This window comes from Rhinatrema bivittatum, chromosome 8 (genome assembly GCF_901001135.1).
Source record: "Rhinatrema bivittatum chromosome 8, aRhiBiv1.1, whole genome shotgun sequence".
Lineage (NCBI taxonomy): Eukaryota > Metazoa > Chordata > Amphibia > Gymnophiona > Rhinatrematidae > Rhinatrema > Rhinatrema bivittatum.
Genome location: NC_042622.1, coordinates 90797405 through 90824002, shown reverse-complemented (window position 1 = coordinate 90824002; position 26598 = coordinate 90797405). Strand labels below are relative to the sequence as shown.

The window sequence follows — 26598 nt, the reverse complement described above, 5'->3', positions numbered from 1 at the left end:
CATTTACTTGCACCAAGTGAGGCTTTTTATACTCTAAGAAGTATTTCTAGTCAGGGTAGTTGCTGGACAGAATGGCTTAGGCCTTCCTAGTTTAAATGATTAACAAATCTTAGTAAATGTAAGTGTAAAGTTGCTTTCTATGCCCTTCTCTTTTGTATTCATGTGCTTGCAAAATCACAAAAGGGTAGCATGTCAACCCTTTTGGCTTGGCACCCAGGGTGATTGCCCTGTTTGCCCACCCCTTGTTAGGGCCCTGCTTCCAGGAGCACAGATTAATTTAAACAAGCATGAGTCTTTTTGCTCCTGTGGTGTGTAAATGCCTAGTGAGATGGACCCATCTCCCTGCACACTGCATATTATGTCAGAGGGGTTAAACATTGTCAAGAACCAAAGCAACAGTGGCATCAGCCTAGCCTGGACTTTACATTTTTCTGTCGGTCAGCTTGTTTATAAAGTGTCAGACCTAATTCACACTGACAAAAGAAGACAAAATAAAACTCGGGCTGAACAGAAGAGGGTAAGAAATGCAGACAGACCGGGGGGGGGGGGGGGGGGACACGTTCCTGAGCCTGCTCCCTGCACGCTCCTGGCTGCTGCTGTGCTGCAGGCTCTCCACACTTTATTACACTGAACAGCCTGTCTGGCAAACTCAAGTGCTGGGGTCCACAGACGGTCACTGCTTCCAAAACAAAAAGGGCTTTGTAACAAGACGTGCTGACACAAGTACTCCTGGGAGCCAATCCATGGTCTAGCCGCAGACACAGAGCTGGGGGCAGGAACTCCACACTCCCTGCCCTCAGCTGGTAATGTTCATTAAATCTGATGGACGTCAGCAAGACTGCTCGGTGTTCTACACCCCTAAGCCAAGGCTGCATTCTACACATAGCTGTGTCAATGCACCTCTAATCTACCTTATAGCATCCCCTGCAATCTTAGTACTGAAACCCACATATATGGCCCTGCCAATGCTCCCTGAAACCTACCCTGCAGCATCCCCCAGCTATTCCAGGATTGAAACCCCAACCCACAGCTCTGCCAAAGCACCTCAGGCTTGCCCTGCAGCACCCTTGGCTATTCCAGTGCAGGCCTATTTTAGATTGGCCACAGTCTATTGCCACCTGGTGGTGGCACCAGAGCAATACATCAAAATGTGGTTCTCAGTTCACAAAGGATGAATTTAAGAAAGCCTGGGATAAGCACAAAGAATTGCTAGTTGTAGAGATCTGAAGGGAAAGTCAGAGACTAACTGGGCTGTATGGCATTGTCCCAGGAAAGAAACTGGGCAGATTAGATGGATCTAATGGTCATTATTTGCCATCATATTCTAGGTTTCTATCTAACTGCACAGGAAGTGCATTCAGACAGGAAGTGATGTCTAAATGCATGGGAAGTAATAGTAATTCTCATACTGCACTATAATAGGGATCACATACCTGCAAAATTTTGAAAAGTCAGAGGACTAGAATAAAATAAGTATCGGCCTTTTGTATTTGGGGAAATATCCCAGCACATTTTAATTTACAATTCAGAAAGCATAACATAAAAGCAAGACAATAGGGCAGGGGAAGGGTGCCCAAATTATACATGAGAAGGTTCATGAAGAGCAAACTGTATGAATACTAAACAGGGGAGAAAGAGACAAAAAAAATCAGAGATGAGTAAGTCAGAGGCACCTTCACTTAGACACAAGAGAGAATCAGGGAATGGAATCACATGCAGGTCAAATTCCCAGCCAGAGAACCCCACTGTACTCAGTCACTCACCCAGACAGACACTGAATTTGATAACACACATAGAGAATAGAAACAGTCCCACACAACCCAGCAGACAGACACAAATTAGCAGGGACAGAAATATAGACATGGGCCCCTACCCAAACATGAGAGCAGATTCAAAAACAAATTGTAGAAAGTATTTTTCGCTCCGTGCACAATCAAGCTGTAGAATTTGTTACTGGAGGATGTGGTCAGCTTCTAGCATAGCTGGGTTTAAAAGGGGTTTGGACAAGCTCCTGGAAGAAAAGTCCAGAAGCAATTATTAGCCAGGTAGACTTGGCAGATCTAGAATGGCCACTGTCCGAGACAGGATGCTGGGTACGTTGCTCTATGGCCATTGGTCTAGCCCAGCATGGCATGTTTTAGGTTATTATATTCTGAAAAAGGGCTAAGAAATGCTTGGAAGTATCTTAAAACCTGTTGAGGATGCGATGTGCATAGTATCTTGTTCATTTCCCCAGGTCTGCTATCCAGATGCTTTCAATATGCTGTAAACTGCCTCAATTTAAAATTAATTTATCTACTAAAGCTACCTGACCAGTTTTGATGCCAAATTTTATATATTCATGCGTGTGTGGAGGAAGTGGGGGGGGGGGGCCTGGAGGGGGTGGGGAGGGGGGGGGGAGGGTTTACCTGGTCTGATGGATAAACAGAAATCTTGTGTTTGTTGTTTGTAAATAGACTTGCCAAAAAGGCCAAAGCTAATAATAAAAGTTTTCAAGTACATCAAAAACAAGAAACCTTCAAGGGAGTCCTAGTTAGACCATTAGATGACCAGGAGGTAAAAGGAGCACTCAGGAAGGATAAGGCTATGGCAGAAAAACTAAATGAATTCTTTGCTTCACTCTTTAATGAGAAGAATGCTGGGGAGAGAACTATGCCTGAACAATAATTTGTAGGTGATGAGTATGAGGAACTGAATCAAATTAGTGAGAATCTGGAAGAGGTACTAGAGCAAACTGATAAACTAAATAGTAGCAAATCACCAGGACCTGATGGTATTTACCCCAGAGTTTTAAAGTGATGCAACTGTAGTTTTGACTATATAATTTTGACTGTAATCCACTCTGAGTCTAATTTAGGAAAAGGCAGAATATGAAATGTTTATAAATAAAGGAACTCAAATATAAAATTGCAGACCTGCTTCTAGGAATCTGTAACCTATCATTCAAATCTGCCTCTGTTCATGAGGTCTGGAGGGCAGCATAACTAAAGTCAATTTTCAAAAAGGGCTCCAGGGATGACCCAAGTAACAGTGCCAGGTAAATGGTAGAACCAATGTTAAGAACATAATTTCTGGTCATATAGATTAATTTATGGCTTAATGACGAAGAGCCAATATAGATTTAGTAAAAGGAGGTTGCACATGGGGGGTGTACATGTTGATAAAGGTGAGCTGACCATATAGAGAATTTGGATTTTCAGAAGGCATTTGATAAAATTTCTCAAGAGAGACCCATCAGAAACCTAAAAAGTCAATGGATAGGAGGTGCTGTCTTACTGTGGATTGGCAACTGGTTATAAGACAGGAAAACAGATAGTAGGACTAAATGGTTAATTTTCGCAATGGAGAAAAGGTAATATTGAAGTGCCCCAGGGATGTATATTTATTTATTACATTTATAACTGATAATATCTAAAAATATGGTGGCTCACAAACAAAACTAAAATGCAAGTTGTCATAGTAAGATCCACCAATCAAAACATAATACAAAAAGGGCTCCAGGAATGACTCAAGTATCTCCCAGTTCAATGCACAAAGATCCATCTGATGAAAATAGGAAAAAGCATAAGTATTGACAAGTTAAATGTAAAACATTGATAAGATAGGCTAGGAGAAAATTTGAAATGAAGTTGGCCGAAGAGGAAAAACTCATAATAAATACTTTTTTAAATATACAGTATCCAAAACAGGAAACCTGCAAGGAAGTTGGTTATATTGTTAGATGTACAAGGCTGTTAAAAGGGCACTTAGGGAAGATAAGGCCACTATGGAAAGACTAAGGGGTAGATTTTAAAAATTTGCGCGATCGCGTACTTTTGTTCGCGCACCAGGCGCGAACAAAAGTACGCTGGATTTTATAAGGGGGGTGCACATTTGTGCAACCTGCGCGCGCCGAGCCCAACGCGCACTGCCTGTTCCCTCCGAGGCCGCTCCGATTTCAGAGCGGCCTCGGAGGGAACTTTCCTTCGCCCTCCCCCCACCTTCCCCTCCCTAACCCACCCCCCCGGCCCTATCTAAACCCCCCCTTACCTTTGTTGGCAGATTTACGCCTGCTAAAAGCAGATGTAAATCTGCGCGCGCCAGCGGGCTGCTGGCGCGCCGTCACCCGACCGGGGGCTGGTCCGGAGGCCTCGACCACGCCCCCGGGCCTGCCCCCGAAACGCCACGTCGTTTCGGGAACGCCCCGACACGTCCCCTCTCCGCCCCTTTTACAAAGCCCCGGGACTTACGCGCATCCCGGGGCTCTGCGCGCACCAGTGGCCTATGCAAAATAGGCGCACCGGCACACGAGGGCCCTGCGCGCGTAAATCCAGCCAGATTTACGTGCGCAGGGCATTTAAAATCCGCCCCTAAATGAATTCTTTGCTTCCAGCTTTGCTAATGAGGATGTTGAGGAGATATTGGTTCAGAGATGATTTTCAAGGATGATGATGCAGATGAATTGAACCAAATCACAATGAACCTGGAAGATGTAGTAGGCCAGATTGACAAACTGAAGAGTAGCAAATCACCTGGACCGGATGGTATACACCCCAGGGTTCTGAAAGAACTAAAAAAATGATATTTATTTATTTATTTGACATTTTCTATACCGATCTTCATGACAAGATTCATATCAAACCGGTTTACATGGAACTAAGAGATTAACAACATAACCATATAACAGGAAGGACGAAGACCAGTTACATATAACAGGGAGATTGAACTTGGGGGCTAGAGTAGCCAGGAAGTAAAAGGATAACAAAAACTAGAGGTAGAGAACATATGTATATACTGGGGCTGGACCGAGAGTCTAGCCAATTGGGTTGAGTCTGTTTGAGATGTATGTTGATATATTGGAACTTAAGGGAAGTTATTTCAGACCTATTAGTAAAAATTTGTAATCTATCATTAAAATCGTCCATTTTACCGAAGACTGGGTGGTGGCCAATGTACCCTGATATTTACAAAGGGCTCCAGGGCTGGTCCAGGAAACTATAGACCAGTGAGCCTGTCTTCAGTACCAGGAAAAATAGTGGAAACTATTCTAAAGGACAAAATCACAGAACATATAAATAAACATGATTTAATGGGACACAGCCAGCATGCATTTACCCAAGGGAAACCTTGTCTCATAAATCTGCTACATTTTTTTGAAGGGGTTAATAAAAATGTGGATAAAGGTGAACTGGTAGATGTAGTGTATTTGGATTTTCAGAAGGTATTTGACAAAGTCCCTCATGAGAGACTTCTAAGAAAACAAAAAAGTCATGAGATAGGAGGCAATGTTCTTTTGTGGATTACAACTGGTTAAAAGACAGGAAACAGAGTAGGATTAAATGGTCAGTTATCTCAGTGGAAAAAGGTAAACAATGGAGTTCCTTGGGGATCTGTACTTGGACCGGTGCTTTTTAATATATTTATAAATGATCTGGAAAGGAATACAACAAGTGAGGTAATCAAATTTGCAGATGATACAAAATTATTCAGAGTAATTAAATTACATGCAAATTGTGATAAATTGCAGGGGGACCTGGTGAGACTGGAAGATTGGGCGTCCAAATGGCAGATGAAATTTAATGTGGACAAGGGCAAGGTGATGCATATAGGGGAAAATAATCCATGCTGTAGTTACACGATGTTAGGTTCCATATTAGGAAAAAGATCTAAGAGTAGGCTAAATGTGCTGCAGCGATCAAAAAAGCAAACAGAATGTTAGGAATTATTCGGATGAGAATGATGAATAAAATGGAGAATGTCTTAATGCTTCTATATCGCTCCATGGTGAGACTGCACCTTGAATACTGTGTGCAATTCTGGTCGCCCCATCTGAAAAAAAGATATAGTTGCACTACAGAAGGTAACGAGTAGAGTGACCAAAATGATAAAGGGGATGGAATGGCTCCCCTATGAGGAAAGGCTAAAGAGGTTAGGGCTGTTCAGCTTGGAGAAGTACGGCTGAGTGACTATGTGAGGATTAGAATGGGTAAATATGAATCATTTATTTACTCTTTCAGATAATAGAAGAACTAGGGGGCACTCCATGAAGTTAGAAAGTAGCACATTTAAAACAAATCTATGAAAATTCTTTCACTCAACAAACAATTAAGCTCTGGAATTTGTTGCCAGAGGATGTGGTTAGTGCAGTTAGTGTAGCTGGGTTTAAAAAAAGGTTTGGAGAAGTTCCTGGAGAAGTCCATAAATTGCTATTAATCAAGTTGACTTAGGGAATAGCCATTGCTATTACTGGCATTAGTAGCATGGGCAGGCAGGGCCCCAGCTATGTTAAGGTCTTTGATTGCCCAAAGGATTAATGTTTGGGTATGCCAGGTACTTGTAACCTGGATTGGCCACTGTTGGAAATAGGTTGCTGGGCTTAATGGACCCTCAATCTGACACAGTATGGCAACCTCTTATGTTCTTATGTACAAAAGTGAACAATCACACAATACCCTGGGACCTGTGCTGTTTAACAATCTTGAAAGGGAGCAACAAACGATAAGATTTCTAGATGACACATAAATATTCAAAGAAGCAGGCGATAAAGAACTGCGAAAGAACCTTACAGGACTGAAGCAGCACAGGCTCCCGCTGATCCTCTCGCTGGATGGATGTGGGTCCTGGGGCGTGCGAGGCTGTGCACCTTATCAGGAAGCAGGAGGCAGTGTTTAAGCGGCACATGTAACCTCCTGCTGCCGCGGAGCCAGTCTCGCAGTAGAAGCAGCAAGATCCGGCTGCTGGCTTGTCATGGAGGGGTTTGGCGGAGGGCAGAAAGGACTGGCTGTTCTGCATTGCATCAGATCAGGCAGGGGTAACTCAACCCCCTACCCGATATGATATCCAAAACTGGGATGGGAAGCCATTTTTGGAGGTGGCGCTTACCACCCTGTAACAATGCCTGTGGCCTTTACTACTGGGCTCTGAAACATTTTCCACTGGGAGTATGAAGGTAGCGCTGGGCTGCTGGGGCCCTGCCTGCCTGCACATCTTTGGTGATCAGACCTTTGCTGGACACATTTTTTCTGTCACAGAAGAATTATGACAGTCTGTTCACATGTCTGGGTTTTGCTCCAGCTTGCCGGGTTCAGCGTTCATTTATTTTACTAAAGGCCTTTCTTGGAAGTCCCCTGCTGCCTGATATTAACAGCACAAAGCCATAATTGGCCCCGTATTAAATCAAGGAAGCGAGATGTTTTTCCAAAGCCCCCACGAAGGCCCTGGTGCAGACTGTGGATTGCTCTGGAATTTGGTGGGTTCTTGAGCCCGCGAGGCTGAAATGCCGTGCAGAAAACCCCCGCTCTCTCAGTAACAATACACCTCATTTCCAAATTGCTAAAACAGCTGGCACAGTTGCTAAGTGCTAATGCAGATGGCACAGAGGGAGCAAAAGCAGGGTTGGGGAGGGGCGGAGGGAAGGAGCGTGGCTGGGACAGGCCTCTGCTCCCTCATGTATATGCAGAGTGAGAGAACTGTCACATTACAGGACTGAGTGACAAGTAATTCTTTGGGCAATCAAAGACCTTACCATAGCTAGCCTGGCTAACCTGACCTGGTGTCAGGAGACAGGAATTTCAATCTGGCCCTGGTGTTCTTACTCCCAGCCCAATGCACGCTGGTCCTTATCTTCCTGCTTTATTATGGAAAAAGAAGACTGTGAGGGCCAGGACCAGATAGAAATATCCTTATGACATGGCGTTAGAAGCTGGTAATGCTATGCCCATAGGCTACTTTGACATCTAACAGCACTCAAGGTTATTATTTCAGCTGGCCTGAGCCAGTGCTTACACAGAGCTCTGCAAACTGGCACCTATGTAAGGTCAGAGGCCCACCTGCCATTGAGGGGGTCACTCTCCTTCAGCTTCGGTGCAACTCACCAAATCCTCTGGGATAATTTGGATTTTAGCTCTAGTCTTGATCTGGTCCTCAACAGCCACAAACAAGCCTCCACAATGAATATGCATGAGATAGATTTGCATACATTGGAGGCAATACATGCACATCTACCTCATGCATATTCATGGATACCCTGGAAAAACTGGAATATGCACCATGAGTTGGCCAACTGTGTTTTAAACCTATATTACAGGGCTTCCCAAAGCTGCCCTGGAGACCCCACAGCCAGTCGGGTTTCCAAGATATCCACAATGAATGTGCATGAGATAATTGGCAAATCATGGAGACTCAGTATATGGAAATTTATCTCATGCACATTCATTGTGGATCTCCTGAAAACCCGTCTGGCTGTGAGATTGCCAGGATAGGCTTGGGAAGCCCTGCTGGTTATTACAAAGTAGTCTTTGCCTTGTAGCCAAAGTGCTTTTGTGAGGCAGGTTCTGTAACTCAAAAGTGAACTGAAGAAGTGATCCGTGAAGTCCTTGGAAATGTAGGGTTATCAAACTTTGGAAAATTCACATGTGGGTCAAAGTATGAAGTAGAATAACATTTGGTTTGGGACTCAAATAACCTGTGTCTTAAGCCCTCTTATCTCAAAAAGAAGGATAAAATAGTACTGGAGAGGCCAGAGGAGCAGGGAACAGGCTGGCAGAGAAGATAAAGGGCTGTAAATCAGGTTGCAGAGAGGATATTCAGTGACCATAATGAGGACTGGTGCCATGTCTGACATTGCTGCCTGGATGTCCCACCGCCATCTTAAACTTAACATGGAGCTCCTTATCTTTCCCTCCAAGCCCACCTCTCCTCTTCCTCCTTTCTCTGTTTCTGTGGATAACATCAGTCCCATCAGCCTCTAGCCTTGGTGTTCTCTTTGTTTCCTCTCTCTCCTTCTCTACGCATATCCAAAACACTGCTAAAACGTGTCATTTCTTTCTTTATAACATTGCCAAAATCCGTCCTTTCCTTTCCTGAACACACTACCAGAACCCTTATCCACTCTCTCATCTCCTGTGGTTTAGACTATTGCAACCTGCTCCCCACAGGTCTTTCTGCAAGCCATCTCCACTGCAATCTGTCCTAAATTCAGCTGCACGTCTTATCTTTCGCCAGAGTTGCTATGCTCACATTAAGTCACTTCATTGGCTCCCTATCCGCGCCCACATACAGTTCAAGCTCCTCTTTCTCACCTACAAATGCCTTCACCAGGGGCGGATTGCCCAATCGGAGGGGGATCGGGCATCCCCCGGTGGGCCGGTTGCACTAGTCACGTGGTCTGCCGAGCGCGGCTGTGACAGAGCCGCGCTCGGCAGACCACGTGGTATCTCCTGGGCCGGCCTGGGTGGCGAATCCCCGGGTCGGTCGTCAGCGGGAATCCGCCCCTGGCCTTCGCTCTGCAGCACCTCACTACCTCTCCTCTCTTATCTCTCTCTACACCCCTCCTCGTGCCACTCCACTCATCGGATAAGTCACTCCTATCTGTGCTCTTCTCCTCTACTGCCAATTCCCAACTCCGTGCGTTCTACCTGGCTGCGCCGTGTGCTTGGAATAGTCTTCCTGAACTGGTGCGTCATTCTCCCTCTCTTGCCATGTTTAAATCCCATTTAAAGACCATCTTTAAGAAATCGCTTTTAAATCCTATGCCTGATTCTCTGCTTTTAGTCTTGTTAACTAACTTTTAACCAAGTCTCTTGTCCTGTATGTTTGTCTCATTAGATTGTAAGCTCTATTGAGCAGGGACTGTCTTTTTGTAGGTTTGTACAGTGCTGCATATGTTGTGCAGTGCTATACAAATGTTAAGTAGTAGTAGTAGATTGAGTGGCACAAAGGACTAGTGAATAGAGGTTTAGGGTTGTAGGTCAAGTGGCAGAGGAATAATTTATAATTAGACTACAGATTCAGTCTGTCTACCTTTCTCTAAAGGTGCCAATTTCCTTCCTCGTTTAGTATCAGCCTCTAACACCCTGCTCCCAGGGCAACTAAGCTGGAAGATAACAACGGTAAAAAAAACAGAAGTGGGAAGCAGTATCTAGCAACCACAGCCGACCAGATAATTGTAGTGAATGGGCTTAATACCTCTTTAAGGGCCAGTGCAAGCATATTTGGTGTCCAAGGCAAACCTTCAGTCATTCACCCTTCTTTCCCCCTCAACGTATCTATTGGCGGCAGTGGCTCCAGCACAGCGCTTCCTTCTTTGGTGGGATTGGACCTGGTACAGTACCCCTCTACATCTCATGCTGGCAGGATTTTGCCACCCCAAAGACTGCCTAGTTTGCCTAATGGAAGCACCAGCCCTGCCTCTTTAAGCTGCTCTATCACACCTCACTCTGAGTTAGGAACCATCTCCCGGCTCAGAAAACGGCCATTGAATGCCTCAGACCCTGGTCATTTCCAGGTAGACAGCTATAGTGTAGTACCATTTCCAGCATTAGGCTCAGTGGCTTTCATTTTCTGTCTGCCTCTTCTAGAATTTTATTTCACCTCTAAAAGAGCAAAGCTGAGGCCACTGGGGGACTGTCCATCCACTAGGGGACCCAGTACATGATGGATCTGCACAGGTGTTCTGATGAATCCAAGGTATGGAGTACTAACAGCCCACAAGTAACCTCAGGCAGAAAAGAAAACATGAACCTGAGCGAAGCTGGGGTCTATTCCATGCTTAAAATCCAGTGCTGCCGCCTAAAAACAACAAGCCAAGGATGCCTACACACGGCTCTACCAATGTATCTCACTCCCACCCTGCAGTACCCCATGTTATTCCAGTACCGAGATCCTCACATGCTGCTCAGCTAATGCACCTCACCACTACTGAAAGCCTCAGATGCTGCTCAGCTAATGTACCTCACTCCTGCCCTGCAGCACCTCCTGCTTCTCCAATACTGAGATCCTCACATGCTGCTCAGCTAATGCACCTCACCACTACTGAGACCTTCACATGCTGCTCAGCTAATGCACCTCACTCCTGCCCTGCAGCACCTCCTGCTTCTCCAATACTGAGATCCTCACATGCTGCTCAGCTAATGCACCTCACTCCTGCCCTGCAGCACCTCCTGCTTCTCCAATACTGAGATCCTCACATGCTGCTCAGCTAATGCACCTCACTCCTGCCCTGCAGCACCTCCTGCTATTCCAGTACTGAGACCCTCACATGCTGCTCAGCTAATGCACCTCACTCCTGCCCTGCAGCACCTCCTGCTATTCCAGTACAGAGATCCTCACATGCTGCTCAGCTAAGGGTTTGCTGGCCTTCACTCCTGCCCTGCAGCACTCCCTGCTACTCTGGTGGTAGGAGGAATGGACGCTCAGTGTGCAGAGGCCAAGGGCGTGGCTGCAGCTGAGTGCATGGAGCTGGAAGTAAGTTTGCTAGAAAATGGTGAAAATACCTTAAAGAAGCAAGCCAAAGTCAAGAAATAGTGCCAGAAACTGGAGAAAACATGAAAGGAGAAAGCCAAAGACCAGCAATTATGCCTGGAATTAGAGCAAACACTTTGAAAGAGACAAAAGAAGTAAGCCAACAACAAGAAGCTGTGCTGGTAACCAGAGCAAATGTCCAGAAGGAAATGGAAGGACAAAACCCGGGACAGCAAACTCCAAGTAAACCTTTATTTTATGACCTGTTTAAGCAACAGAATAAGCCTAGAAAAAAGCAAAATAGAGCAAGTTATGTGGTGAGATTCTACCTCATGGGGCTCACTGCTGGCCCTCCAGGCAGAGAATATATTAGAAAAGTTTTATTAAAGAAAAGCTTAAAGTTTTCTCCCCAGCATGCGAAGGTGTTAATTCATATCTCAGGACGATCTCAGTATGATGTGCATTCAGAGCTGGGAATCATTTACCGGCCTTTTGGAACCGGTATGAAAAGATGAAGGACACCCCAGAGTGGAAGGATTTCACTGCAACGATCCTTTCACAGAACACAGTGAGAACGGTGAATGTGCGTTGTAAAACTGAGGACACTGAGGCCTGTGAGGTGCGCACCTGGCTGCAGAGGTACTGCACGGTGCTGGAAGAGCCATGGCCTGTGCTGGACTGCAGGCTGGAAAGCAGTGATGCGTCTCCGACTAGCTGATGGCCACATACAGCACCTGCCTAATAGCTTCATGAATGGAAGGGAGAGAGGCGCCTGTTTCTACCCTGGGCAGATAAAAACAATGTTTTAAATGTGGCTCTACAGAGCATTTCAGCTCAACCTGAAAATATGTAAAGTGTGGGAGGTGTGAACAGACTGGCCACAGCAGTGCCGAGTGCATCGAGTGCCACGTGTATGTGCATTGTCCTCAGGCATATCACAACTGCCCCCTCACACTGAATGACCCCCAAGAGGAAGACCCTGATGAGAGGCAAGAAACTCAGCTGGGACCCCAACCAGAGCAGGAACCCACTGCAAGCTAGCTGCTCTGCCAATTGGAGCGTCAGCCTGCGCAAGAAGCTGCTGTGAGCCAGTCAGCACTTCAGCCAGATCAGGCAGCAAAGGCTGAGTGCCTGATACATGTGAACAGGAGTCGCGTATCCTGGGACTAGATGGAGACGACTCAGAGGGGGAAATGGCAGCAGAAATCTCCCAGTGCACTTATGCAGGTGAAAAAGGAGGCTCCCAGGATACAAGAGGTTGAAACCCCTGGTATATTCTGGGGTGATACTCCATTTCCTTATGATAGCCTTACGGGATTGGAACCCCTTCCTTTTATAAAAGCAAAAAAAGGGAAGAGGAAGGCCAGCAAACCCTTAAAGGAAAAATCTCAGGCATCAGAAAAGGAGGAAAGAGAGAGCAATAAACGCCTCTGACATGTGAAAGTTCCATCTCCACCTCTAATCGCTTCGAATCTCTACAGATTGAGGAGCAGGAGACAGCACAATCTCCTGAGGACAACAACGAAGAGCACACGCAGGGTTCCCAACCCTCAATAATAATCACCATTGAACCTGGGGGCGTGAATATGGACCTTCCTGCCGTGGCTAAGAGGCACCCACCTTACGAGAGGGTGAAGTTATAGGTAACAAGAGTAATATGAAGAAGAAACAAAATTCCTCTTTGAAATATGGCAACTTCACAACCAGGAAGTTCCCCCCCCCCCCCCCCCACTATTGCCACATGGAATGTCAGCAGTATAAAGACAAGAAAGTCATGCAAGGTGGTGTATGACTGCCTGAGACAAGAGAGGTGGGACATGTGCTTCCTGCAAGAGACCAGACAGAGCAGCCTGAAAAAGATCTCCATCGCTAAGTGAGAGTGGGTGGACGGCCTCTCAGCATGGTCAGTTGGGCCGGAGCCATACAGCGGGGTGGCGATTCTGTTCACCTCCACAAACCTGGCTGTGGTGCAAGGGCTGGAGCTGTGACCAGGGAGATGCCTCCTGATGGATGTGGACGTGGAGGGAGGGAGCATGCGCTTGATAAATATCTACAGCCCCCAACCCAAAGGAGAAAGGAAAGAACTGCTCCAGCCAGTGAAGCCATTCCTCGTAATCTCCAGGCTCCTGCTCTTTGGCGGGAACTTCAGCTGTGTGGAGAATAGTCTGGATTGGGGCTCACAGCCTAAAGCTCCTGGATATGATGAAACAAATCAATCTAATAGATGTGTATTGCCAGCACTTTCCTAGACACCCAGGCTACACATTCACCAGTGGCACACGGAAAAGCCACATTGGCTGCCTGTACACACAAGCATCCATCTGCACAGCCCAGGTACAGATTGCACCCTCTGCCTTCTCTGATCTTGCTATATAAGAGGCTGATACAGTCCCCGTTTGGCCATGCATTTTTGATGCGCTATTGTTACCCCTTATACAGTAAGGGGTAATAGCATGTGGAAAACACACGGCCAACCCCCCCGAAACTAATAGCACTCATCACATACAAATGAATGTTGATGAGCCTATTAGTTAGTCACCCAAAATACAGAAAGTAAAATGTGCGGCCAAGCAAGACGGCACCAGGCAAGTGTATAGAAAAGCAGAAAAAAAAGCTGCTTTTCTGTACATCCTCTGACTTAACATCATAGTGATATTAAGTCGGAGGCCCCAAAAATTTAAAAAAAAAAAAAATCTGCCCGCAGCCCACGGGTTGGAAAACGGATGCTCAATTTTGTGGGGTCTGTTTTCCGAACCCATGGGTGTCAGCGGGTTTGACAACCGACTCTGGTAAAATTAAGCGTTGGCTGTCAGACCTGCTGACAGCCGCGGCTTCCGCTAATAAGGAGGCGCTAGGAACGCCCTAGTGTCCCTAGCACCTCCTTATTAGTGCAGGCCCTAATTTAAATATAGAATCGCGCACCCAGGAGAGGTGCCTGGGTGTGCACCAGCTTTCCCACTGAGTTTATTGAATCGGCCTGTAAGAGAGGAAACGGAGAACACTTGAGGAACTGGAGGTCCATTTCTCTGTTGAACAGCAACTACAAAATATTAGCCAAGGTTCTGTTGAATTACTTGTCTACAGTGGCCCCATGCCTCATCTGCCCAGAACAGTCCATGTGCTATAAAAGGCAGATAGATCGCTGGGTGGGGGAGCTTGTGGCACTGGGCGAGAGAAGAAGGATTCCTTTCTATTTGTTGTGCTGGAATCAAGAAAAGGCCTTTGACCAAGTGACCATAGCTACCTGTTTGAGACTCTGAGACATTATGGTATTCCTGGGGACTTTGTTAGATGCATATCCTGTCTTTATCACTCTGTGCATGGTGTCCCTATCATCAATGGGTGGCTGGGGGAAGGCTTTAAGATTCAGTAAGGAGTCAGGAAAGGATGCCCACTCAGTGCCTTGTTATATGTTTTCTCTATAGCCCCCTTACTAAGGGCAGTCCAAATATATAAGGCCATCGAAGGGATCCCTTGGATGGCAGGAAGGAAGACAGCTGCAGGTAACATTAAGGTGACAGCATATACAGATGACCTCACCTGCTTTGTTCAAATGCCAGCCCTGAGAGCGCCCTGTAGGAGACAGTAGAAAAGTTTGAAAAGGTGTCATACTCTAAGGTGAACCCAGCAAAGTCTAATACCATGTGGGTAGGCCCTAATGAGGCTAGATTCCCACTTAGTGGGCAGATTCAGACATCACGGGAAATCTCAGTGTTAGGGGGTCACCTTTGGTGGGTTGGACCCAGCCCATAGAAGCTGGGAAACAAAGATTAAAAAAGAGGGGAGCAATGGGTTTCCAGCTGGAAAAATATGAAAAACTCACTGTTCATTAAAGTCTGCATTAAGACTTTTCTTTTACCTTTGTGTATTTCCACTACCTCGGAACTTGGTGGTTAGAATTAATGGTCTGTTCTATGAAATACTTTCAGGGTGCAAAATCTAAAGAGTACGGAGGAACAGTTTGTCATAAAATGAGGGGGCTCAAGTATGATAAACCCTGTGCTGTTTTGTGCCATTATATATATTTATTTCAACTTGAACCAATGCCTGAGTTTTGGGCTGTCAATAGCAGCGCATCTTATCTGGATGGGTCATGCCACCAATTCCAGGATGGACAGAAGGCTATAGAATAGCGTCCGACAGCGTACAAAGCTGTTGCCCACCCCATGTTCAAACTCTCATAAGATACATAACATCCTGGCATCTCTTAGTAGATGGAGTGTCCTCATTCTCCAGGAGAGAGCTGTATGATCTCGTACTCAGGAGGTCATTCTACAATGACTTTGCCGTGCCTCAGTGCTCTCAAGAGTTGCACTGAAATTGTCCAGCAGTTGGAAGACCACCAGAGACCAACGTTTGCGTGGGACATAAGAACATAAGAAAATGCCATACTGGGTCAGACCAAGGGTCCATCAAGCCCAGCATCCTGTTTCCAACAGTGGCCAATCCAGGCCATAAGAACCTGGCAAGTACCCAAAAACTTCCATGTAACCATTGCTAATGGCAGTGGCTATTCTCTAAGTGAACTTAATAGCAGGTAATGGACTTCTCCTCCAAGAACTTATCCAATCCTTTTTTAAACACAGCTATACTAACTGCACGAACCACATTCTCTGGCAACAAATTCCAGAGTTTAATTGTGCGTTGAGTAAAAAAGAACTTTCTCCGATTAGTTTTAAATGTGCCCCATGCTAACTTCATGGAGTGCCCCCTAGTCTTTCTACTATCCGAAAGAGTAAATAACCGATTCACATCTACCCGTTCTAGACCTCTCATGATTTTAAACACCTCTATCATATCCCCCCTCAGTCGTCTCTTCTCCAAGCTGAAAAGTCCTAACCTCTTTAGTCTTTCCTCATAGGGGAGTTGTTCCATTCCCCTTATCATTTTGGTAGCCCTCCTCTGTACCTTCTCCATCGCAATTATATCTTTTTTGAGATGCGGCGACCAGAATTGTGCACAGTATTCAAGGTGCGGTCTCACCATGGAGCGATACAGAGGCATTATGACATTTTCCGTTTTATTCATCATTCCTTTTCTAATAATTCCCAACATTCTGTTTGCTTTTTTGACTGCCGCAGCACACTGCACCGACGATTTCAATGTGTTATCCACTATGACACCTAGATCTCTTTCTTGGGTTGTAGCACCTAATATGGAACCCAACATGGTGTAATTATAGCATGGGTTATTTTTCCCTATATGCATCACCTTGCACTTATCCACATTAAATTTCATCTGCCATTTGGATGCCCAATTTTCCAGTCCCACAAGGTCTTCCTGCAATTTATCACAATCTGCTCCTGATTTAACTACTCTGAAAAATTTTGTGTCATCTGCAAATTTGATTATCTCACTCGTCGTATTTCTTTCCAGATCATTTATAAATATATTGAACAGTAAGGGTCCCAATACAGATCCCTGAGGCACTCCACTGTCCACTCCCTTCCACTGAGAAAATTGCCCATTTAATCCTACTCTCTGTTTCCTGTCTTTTAGCCAGTTTGCAATCCACAAAAGGACATCGCCACCTATCCCATGACTTTTTACTTTTCCTAGAAGCCTCTCATGAGGAACTTTGTCAAACGTCTTCTGAAAATCACCTTTATCCACATGTTTATTAACTCCTTCAAAAAAGTGAAGCAGATTCGTGAGGCAAGACTTGCCCTGGGTAAAACCATGCTGACTTTGTTCCATTAAACCATGTCTTTCTGTATGTTCTGTGATTTTGATGTTTAGAACACTTTCCACTATTTTTCCTGTGGCTTCCTATGGCTCTCAACGCTAGGGTGACTCAGTATCCATGCTTACATGAGGCTGAGAGTTAATTTGGGTAACAGCTGCCCCCATCCTAGCTCTACCGCACAGAAGGAAACAGTGGAGCACCTGTTTGTGAGACGCCCTTTTAGTAATGCAGCATGGGCAAAGGCCACAAAACAATTAGGTATCTGTACCGGGTATCTGGATAGGAGCTATACGATTGGGCTACATCCCTGTAAGTCTCAATGGGCTGATCACCACAGTTATAAAGCACAAAACATGGCTGGCTCAGTGTGCCTTAATATTAAGGAAAATTCACACTCCGATAAATGAAGCACAAGCTGGGAAATCAGGGACTGAGAAAAAGAGCAGTACAGCCCCCCCAGATCCGGAGAGCATCCTGGGGTAACCTGCAAGCAATACCTGGATGTTAAAGGAGCACAGGTCAGGCAGCAACAATTTCAGCATTGTAAATAGTGCAAAGACTGTACAGTTGTAAATACTTTCTTGTTTATAAATAAATGAGAATTACCTTGCTATTCTAGTACCGAGACCAGTGTAGCTCAGGCCTGAATAAAGGATGAGAAGTGTTTTAGAATAAAGTGAGTCTTTTAAAGAAGGAAGAGAGTGCTGTATGTCTAGCATATTTGGTCTGAGAATAGGAGCTTCGTACTTCCAAACATATACCTCACTTCACAGTGTAATTTCTGGCCAACTGCTTTGCTGGGTTTCTCTTAACTCATTATTATTATTATTTTAGAAAAGGTGGTGCAAACTCCAGGAATGCTAACGCCAAGGCCCGAGGCAGCATTGCTCCAAGGCCGAGCCAGCAGGCTGGGGTGACACAGAGCAGGTGCCACGTTCTGCCGCCTGCTCTCGCCCTTCCGTAAGAAACCAGCAGAAATGCTTCCTTTCCAAGCCGCCCAGCTTAATTAACATTTGTAACTAAAAATATAGAGACCGTAGGCTTTTTCTTCCAAACTGTCAAACATAATTAGCAGTTCTCATAATCTGAATCTCAACAGAAATGCTCCAGCCTGTTCAAGCAGGAATCCCTCCCAGTGCGGCAGTGCTAGAAAGGGTCACAGTGCCCCCTCGTGGACAAAGGGGGCCTCTGGGATGGATTTAGGAGCTCAGCATCTTGCTGAAGGACAGTGGTATGATATGTTAGGGCACTGGGATGGGAGGCAACAGAACACCTGGGCAGGGATGGATTTCAGATTATGGCGACCATAGGCAGAAGACTGAGCATGGAGGTTATTTGTCCCCGGCAATCAAAGAGCAGCAGCGGGGCTCCTAGATACTTGCCTAGATCTGGCCCTGCTCCTAGGAATCCTGCTACTGTGTTTGCACTGAGAAAATAGGATACAAACCCCCCCCAAACAAACCAGGACGTATCCTTTCTGCATTTGGTATTATGAAACGAGCACCTCTTCCGTACCATCCTCTACACACACAGCACTGCCGCCCCGTACAATCCCCCCACACAAAAATTCTCTTTTTCAGAGCAGACAGATTTGGAGTGAGAACACATATAACTTTACATAAAAAAGAAGAAGCATTTATTTACAAATCTCCAGAAAAGGAAAAAAAAGGTGCCTGTTACAATGCAGCATAAGCTAGAGAAGAGGGGCTGTGTGTTGGCTTAAGTACTGGTGTTGAAGAGAGCAAAGCCTGAAATGGTCAACAGCTGAGGTGGTGGAGGCCATCCCTGACAGGTTTTCGGCATATATGGGACAGATATGAAGGGCAGTGATAGGAAAAGGGTTAAGAGGACAGATAAAAAGACAGGGAGAAAGGGAGGTGGTGTGGAGTTGTAGCTGGGAATTTGTATGTGCATCTGCCCAGGGTGGACAAATTTTAAACAGGCAGCATGGATGGGCCATGTTGGTTTTTATCTGTTACAGCCCTTTACCCAAAAAACCACTGTATTCCAGTTTACCTTAGTGTGTATCCACAAATCCAAATCAATCTTAATTAGCATAATTCTTTAGCCAAATGTATATGTGAGCCCCTTACTCTAAGGGTCTGTATTTCAGCACAGACTCTAATGTGGTATAGGGTCACCTTACTTTTATTACAACACCTTTTTTTGTTCATATGTTAAAATTATTATCTATATCTCTAAAGTCTCAATAGAGCACTTAATTGTTACTTCTCACCTCTGGCGCAATGTTAAGAGATACAAGAGGAAAAGTGATACTCATCCAATCCAATCTTGGTTAGCATCCCGACACAATCGTGTTTCAGACAGAGTCCTGCCTCAGGGGGGTTTCCTTCAGTATCTACATTCATCGTTCGAGAACACCATCCATTGTTAAATGTTGCAATGTCTTGCCCTTCTTGTATTCTTGGCTTTCGTGTTCTTCTTAATCATGCGCAAGCCCGTCTGAGACGTTGCAACATTTAACAATGGATGGTGTTCTCGAACGATGAATGTAGATACTGAAGGAAACCCCCTGAGGCAGGACTCTGTCCGAAACACGATCGTGTCGGGATGCTAACCAAGATTGGATTGGATGAGTATCACTTTTCCTCTTGTATCTCTTAACATTGCGCCAGAGGTGAGACGTAACAATTAAGTGCTCTATTGAGACTTTAGAGATATAGATAATAATTTTAACATATGAACAAAAAACTAAACAAAAAAAGGTGTTGTAATAAAAGTAAGGTGACCCTATACCACATTAGAGTCTGTGCTGAAATACAGACCCTTAGAGTAAGGGGCCCACATATACATTTGGCTAAAGAATTATACTAATTAAGATTGACCAGTTGTACCACTGATTTGGATTTGTGGTTTTTATCTGTTGTCATTTACTATAGGTTATTCAATTCTTGCCTTTGCTCTCATATTTCCCCACATTGCTCTGGTTGGGAGTGCAAGAAGGAAGAGCACTCCACACCCCCATTAGGCAGGGGATGCCAAACCAGCCACTCACTCACTCTCAGCCTGGCCCGTTTCTGGTTCCAGATAGCAGCGTGGCAGCCCGCACTCAGACGCTCCTCCTCCCATCCATGTTGCAGGTAATGCACGGTCTCTCGCAATGCCAGCGCCCAGGGAGATGAGTCCTTCCTGCCTGGGCAGACAGCCTCGGTGTGTGCCAGATTAACTGGTGAGGGTAACAGGCTGCTGCAGCCAGGGTTAGTACTGACTTCAGGAAGCTGTTGGTATTCCCTCTTATAACAGCACAAGCTTTGACAATAGATGGTAATACTTCTCTTGAGAAGTTAATCATGGGGGAGGGGGTCGGTTCTCTGTGTGCTACACGCAGAGAAAGTGATAAACAGTGTGACACTAGGCATTGCTGTGGCATGCTTACAACATTGTTTTTTTGTAATTATCAGCATTTGTCTTCTCTAATACATGTGGTTTAGAAGTACAACAATTCATATTTAAATTTACCGGCACACTTCCAGGCAAGGTTCCCCATGCTGTGTCCCTTTACTGCCTCATCGCTGCAGGATCCCGAAGGATAGAGGAAGGCTAATCGGGCCCTCCGCAAAAGCCCAGCAACTCTTCCACTGCCAGCCCTACCTCTGTCAACCTGAACTTTCCCACTGAATTTGGCCTCAGGGAACCCAGTGCCTATCTCCAAACCCTCAGCAGAAAAAAACCCTTTCCAAAGCTGGCTCCGGTTCTACGGAAAGCACAGGGAGGGGACCCAGACCCATTACCCAGAGCCCTTCTGGGACTCTCTTATTTTTCCCAACGCGCTCCAGCAGGAGAGAGACAATGCTGGAAGTCACATTCTGCAGCCAGCTCTGCTCCACCGTGTCCACGCTGCTGGGAGAAAGGCCCAGCATGGTCCTCCAGACAGCAGGGCCTGCAGCAAGAGAATGGTGCAGGGCCACATTAATCCCATAAGCTGCATGACCCTGCCTCATACCCACAACAGAGACAGACAACAGATGGGACCCCACCTCTGCCGATGGCCCCCAGTACAGCTCACTCGGGCTGAAATCCAGCAGTTTGCTCCCTACTGCTGGGAACAGGATTTGGTCTGCCACCGATAGCTGTGAAATGAGGTTCTTAGATAAGCACAAGACTGTATTTCTTGACTCTCCCAGTCCAACAGCTGCTAAAGGGATCCTGAGTCCCCCAGGAAGGTCAGGCAGTTGCCACTGATTTCCAAGACTGAGCTCTAACATCCGCCACAAGGTCTCCGACTGGCTCGGGAAAAGAAGTCGAAGGCGAGCGAGGGAGGAAATCCTGTGGCAGACAGCAGAGGGCCAGCAGGTGGTTACTGGCAAAGGGTGTGCATCAGCGAAAACCAGTACAGAAGAGACAGAGATGAAAACCAGGAGGAGAATGACAGCAAGGCTCACAGAGGACAGGAAGTCAGACTCCTCTGGTCCTGCCACGGGAAGGCAACCTGCCCTGTATGTGAGCTCCTCCGCCCTCCAGGCTGCATACTTTGGCTCCAGCAGCAGCTGACGTCGGCTGCCTGCCTCCTTCCTTAGCATATGCTCCTGCCATGAGCTGGCCTGGTGTTCTGGCTCTGAAAACCAATAATCACGTCACAAAGTCAGTTAAAAGCTCCAGACAGCCGCGGGCCAGCTATAGACTGAATAATCCATAGATGTGCGTGCCAGCGAAAGCATGACACTCTGTTTCATCCCTGGGGCATGCCCATATTTCAGCACATCCAGAAGGAACATGCCCCAACCATACCCTCTGCAAAAGTATCTCTTCCCCCCACCCTTGTATCTGCTCCTTACCCCCTCTTCTCATAGGTACCAGCTGTAAAAGTGCAGTGGGTGCTTGAGCTTCCCCAGGATTGAGCAAACTCCTTCACTGGGTCCAGGGAGGCAGGGGCAGGTTTATAACGAGGCAGGGTAAGGCGGCCACTGCAGGTGGCAAGCTTGTGGAAGCGGCAAAAAACTGCCCCCCAAACTCCTCTAGTGGCTGCCTCCCCCCCGCACAGCCGGGGTCTCCTTCATCTTTGCCATTTTCTGCGCAGAAAATGGCAGAGATGGAGGAGACCCCAGCGTGCCACGAGTGGAGCACGTCCCGCTTGCGGTGAAAATGAAGGCCCCGGTGAGAGTGGGTGTCCCATCTCATCCCTTGCCTCAGGCAGCAGATTTCCTTGAGTCACCCCTGGAGGGAGGGGTAATTTGTTTTCGATTTGGCACGCTCCAGTCATTTTGAAAAGCTGGATCTCCTGCTTCTCCCAGTTTTAAACCTGAGCTTCTGTTAATGCCCCCATGAAAAAGTCCAGAACATACCAAACCTCCAGTACCCCACTCTTGCTATTGCAGTTCTGTAGGCTACTCCCAGCTGTCTCCAGCTATTGATGCTGGAGAAGTGTACATTACCACTCTCCACCCCGGCCATTCCTGCTATTCCTACTGCCATGCTGTTACTTTCAGCCTTCAACGGCACTCAGTCCATGAGTTTATTAATGAGCCCTGATCACACTCATTAATAAGTGTGTCCTGCTCACCACTTCTGAGACACCATCGTGCCTATAAACAATGCATCCGCTTGAGTCACCAAAACACACCTTCAGTCAAGATTATTATATTAGGAACTGTGTCACTTACTTTGTACTATTGACATGTTTTCCTGGAGAGTCTGTGGGTCCTGTCAGGGCTCCCGCCAAGCCTCTGAAGTCTCCAGCATGGATAGTGTCACTCCAGCTGGTGGTGATCTGTACAATGAGATGCATTTGACAGCATAAGAACTCCCCAAGAAAGATGTGTGGCAGGTTTGCAAAAGTCAAGCTGGAGGAATAGAGCTACATCTCTATCCTTCACCCTACAACTCACTGTATATCGGTTACCCCCAAATTCCAGAAGCGACAAAAGGGAATGATTTGTCCAAATATGCTGTGTACCATGAGCTCCTATCCCCAACCCAGAGAACAGTCTGTATAATAAGAGAAAGGAAGATCCACCAGGAAGCAGACCCAGCAAAGACACACAGTGGATTCCTAAGCAAACTGGCACGCGTGCAGGAAACAGAGTGTCTGCACCCTTGATGTGTTATAAAGGTGGCTGCAGTATTTCAAAAGCAGTGGTAAAGAGTGAGCCAATAGCTGTGTACCTCCCCCCCAGGAGCGGGAGCGTTGGTGGTCTGCTTCTGGGACCCGCTTCCTCTTTTCCCTAGCTCTGAAGGATAAAGGGCCGGGAAGTACTGACACTGAGCCTCAGCAGATGCAGAGTTCCGTGAAGAGGGGAGTTTGGCTCCCTGTCTGCGGTAACAGTTCCCCAGTGTCCCTTCCACTGAGGGAGAAAACCTTCCAAGCAGAGAATTCCCCACACTCCCACCTCCAGCAGTGAAGCTCAAGCCCCCGGCCCAGGGAGATGCAAGGCAAGAAAGCTTTCTTCAGACTTTTACACCGAGTCAGGAGTGGAGCCCTTCACTGAACACAGCATCTTAAGGCTCAGACCGCTGCACCTTCCCGAGTTCTTGGACCAAAGGAGGGTCTGTTATTATACAGAGAAACATAGAACATGATGGCAGATAAAGACCACATCTCCTGCTCTACTTTATAGTCCCTTCCTCTCCATCACTGCTATACTTAGCTTCATAGCGCTATAGCATACAGTGCTAGCATCTAAGTGAACCTCATAGTGCTATCAGAATACAGGCTGGAACATGGAAGAAGTGCGCAGAGCAAACCCTGAGCCCAGATGGGGCTCTCCTTAAATGCTGTTCCCTGCTGAAGACCTTTATCCTACAATTGGGCTCAAGCCACTGAAGAAGTTGTCAGACAGGTTATTCCTGCTGCCACCAGGTTCACCAGATGGGTCACGGGTACTACATGGGGCTGGAAGTATGAAGTCCCTCCTCTCTGGGAGATGGTCTCCCTCTCGCACCTCGGTCTCTCGTGGCAATGAGAGAGAGCCCCCTTCCCCAAGCTGAAATTTGCCCACCTGTGCCAAAAGCAGCACGGATGGGCATACAGAAAGGAAACTAGGTATTAAATTACTTTCAGTACAGGATATGTTAAGTCAGAGTAGCTGGCTCATTAGGAGCTGTGTAGGAAAGGGTGAGAACAGGAAGGAACAAAGACAAACATTCTACCTGGGGTATAAGGCACGACATTTCATTACTGTAAAAGCACATCCCATTCCCTCGTTATGTATTGTATGCTTGTCTTGACCAGATTGTAAGCTCCACGCAGCAGGGACCTTCTCCTATGTGCAGCACTGCATGTGTTTAGTATTGCTATATAAGAGTGTGAAATAGTAGTAGTCTAACCGGGAAGTTTCTGCTTACACACAGCGATGTTACTCCTCCCTCCTCTGAGTTAGACCACTGCAGTGGCACCTTACTACCCCCCACCAGCATCACTTCTAATCTCGACCACTGCAATGGCATCTCCATTATTAAACACTGGAGTTATCCAATGCTAATTCCCCTCTTGTTTCTTGACAGATCTGATGAAGATAGGACAAAGTCACAAAAATACTACAATTTTTTTTATAAGAGATCTGGAATCAGGATGTTATTGTGCAGAGGCATTGCCCCTTGTTATCAGGTTCCTCCTATAAAGCTTTCTTTACTTGGATCTTCCACTAGGTAGAGGCTGGAGTAGGGGAGTGGAGTTGGTTAAGAGGTAAAAATGATAAAATGAACTTTGGAATCAGTCCTCACAAGTCTGTGACCTGGAACACATCCTTAACATTTATTTATTTATTTTATTTATTTAGCATTTTTCTATACCGACTTTCCAATAACAGAATTATTGATCAATTCGGTTTACATTCTCAACAATAACAATGACAAGTAAATGTCTTACAATGAACAGGTCGAATTAACTTGGGTTAAGATATATGGGGTTAATAACATAATTAAAAGGTACGGTGCCTAATGTAAATCAGCCTTCACATCCCCCAGTCAGACTCCCAGAGGCCTGAGCTGTAGGTGAGAGGCAATGTTGCTACGGGAGCTATAAAGCATTCAATTAATTCCAGCTAACAGGTTCTGCAGGTTTACATTTAGATTCACAGAACTGTTTAACATACTGGTACAGGAAGGCAAGGCTAAAACTGATTAGCTCTAAAGCCATTAAAATATATCAAAGCAATTAAGGCATCCCTTTCAGAAATAGGTTTGTCATGCATGCAACAGGAAGAATTTGCAGAGGCAAGCTCGAGTCCCTGCACAGGAGAACATGGAAATTCTGCTCAGCATATCGCTCCCTGACCCCAGCCCTGTCTGGTCAGGAGCTGGGCCATGGAGATACCACTACAGGCCAGACAGAAGTGCAGTGGGAAGGCTCAGTGCAGTAGTCAGAGCTGCTCCAGGTTAATACCTAAAGATTGCTACATTCTACGTTAGCCTCAGCCTGATCCAGTCCTAGATTTGCTCCACTGCATGCATGGAGTTGTAGTTCTGACTTCCCTACAGAAAAGGAGGACTACAGCTCCATGAATAAAAAAAAGCCAGGACTGAACCGGCCTGTTCAGGTTGATCTGGGTGAGGCAGTAATCCAGAGATACCACTGCAGGGCAGGCAGCATTGTGGGGGAAATGCCATAACAAAATTGTGGTAGCTTTTTCAAGACTAAGAATAAATGATTTTAAGACCAAAATTATCTAGACTGGCTACACAGCCCTCGGTGATTCTCCCTGAAGTATTAGCAACATCTCTGGGAAAATTTAAGGCTGGGTACAGATCAGCCAGACCAAATTGATTTTTTGATTTTATCTACTGCAGCATTCTAATAGGAATTTTAGTCTTGAAATAAGGGGTCCTATGGCTGTGCAGCCTGGAAGGAAAGACAGTTTGTTTACAGCTTGCATGGTATAAAAACAGTCAAACATTATGATTTTGTTTGTGGAAAAGGGTCTCATTATTGACTCACAGTTCCTGAGTGGGCCCCAGGCAGAGATTAGGAACTGTGGCTATGACCAAGCCCCGCGGAATCTGAGACCCTACTCTGCCAGACCCGGACCCCTGCTGGCTATTAGCAGTAGTTTGGACTAACTCTACAGAAGTCAGACACAGATGTAAAAAGAGCCAAGACCCCCCAACTCAATACCTAAGTTTCTTTCTTCCATTACTTCTCTGCACTACTGTATACATTTGAAGAAAAAAAAAAACAACTTTCCTTAAAATACATTTCAATTCAAACCAATTTAAATATATTCCAGAATGAAGGAAAACCTGTCATCTTCAGGGTTTATAAACTGCTGATTTGAAACTAGCTCCCAAACACATTGTATAGGAAGGTGCCCTAAGGACTGTGGCAAGCTGATTCTGCAGTCAACCTAAGGAATTCCCATGTAACAAGTTAAAAACCACGAGGTCTTTCTGAAGTCCTTTTCAACTTCCTAAGGTAACCAGATATGAATACTAGTTCCACTGACAAACACAGACAAATTCAGTTTACCCATAGGCAGCATCAAACACGTTTTACTACACACTTTTTTTTTTTTTTTTTAAAGCATTGGCAATCTCTGGTCAGACAATTAAAAACAATTTAGAAAGCAAGCACATACCCAACCCTATGTACCCATCACTTGCAGGAGGAAAGCCAAAGAGGAGGAGAAGGAACTGTGCTGCCACTCACCCCACCGTGCTCCTTCTGGGCTTGGACTGTGCTATTTCTTAAGTGAACAACCCCTCTTGATGCCTGCTGAATGCGGACAGGTACACACCCG

The 26598-nt window shown here is 46.0% G+C and overlaps 1 protein-coding gene across 3 annotated transcripts; it reads right to left on the bottom strand.

The window, feature by feature from the left end:
- Positions 1-19355: 19355 nt before the first annotated feature.
- Positions 19356-26598, bottom strand: LOC115097977. Of its 3 annotated transcripts, none has more exons than XM_029614200.1 (3): positions 26508-26598; positions 22528-22634; positions 19356-21482 (listed from the first exon to the last, which is right to left on the bottom strand). In XM_029614200.1, the coding sequence occupies exons 2-3, from the start codon at positions 22541-22543 to the stop codon at positions 20584-20586; spliced, it is 915 nt and encodes a 304-aa protein (XP_029470060.1). In that variant the 5' UTR covers positions 22544-22634; positions 26508-26598; the 3' UTR covers positions 19356-20583. The 3 variants fall into 3 exon arrangements, with proteins under 3 accessions (XP_029470060.1, XP_029470059.1, XP_029470061.1); XM_029614199.1 differs by having other exon boundaries at positions 26437-26586; XM_029614201.1 differs by lacking the exon at positions 26508-26598 and adding an exon at positions 23254-23273.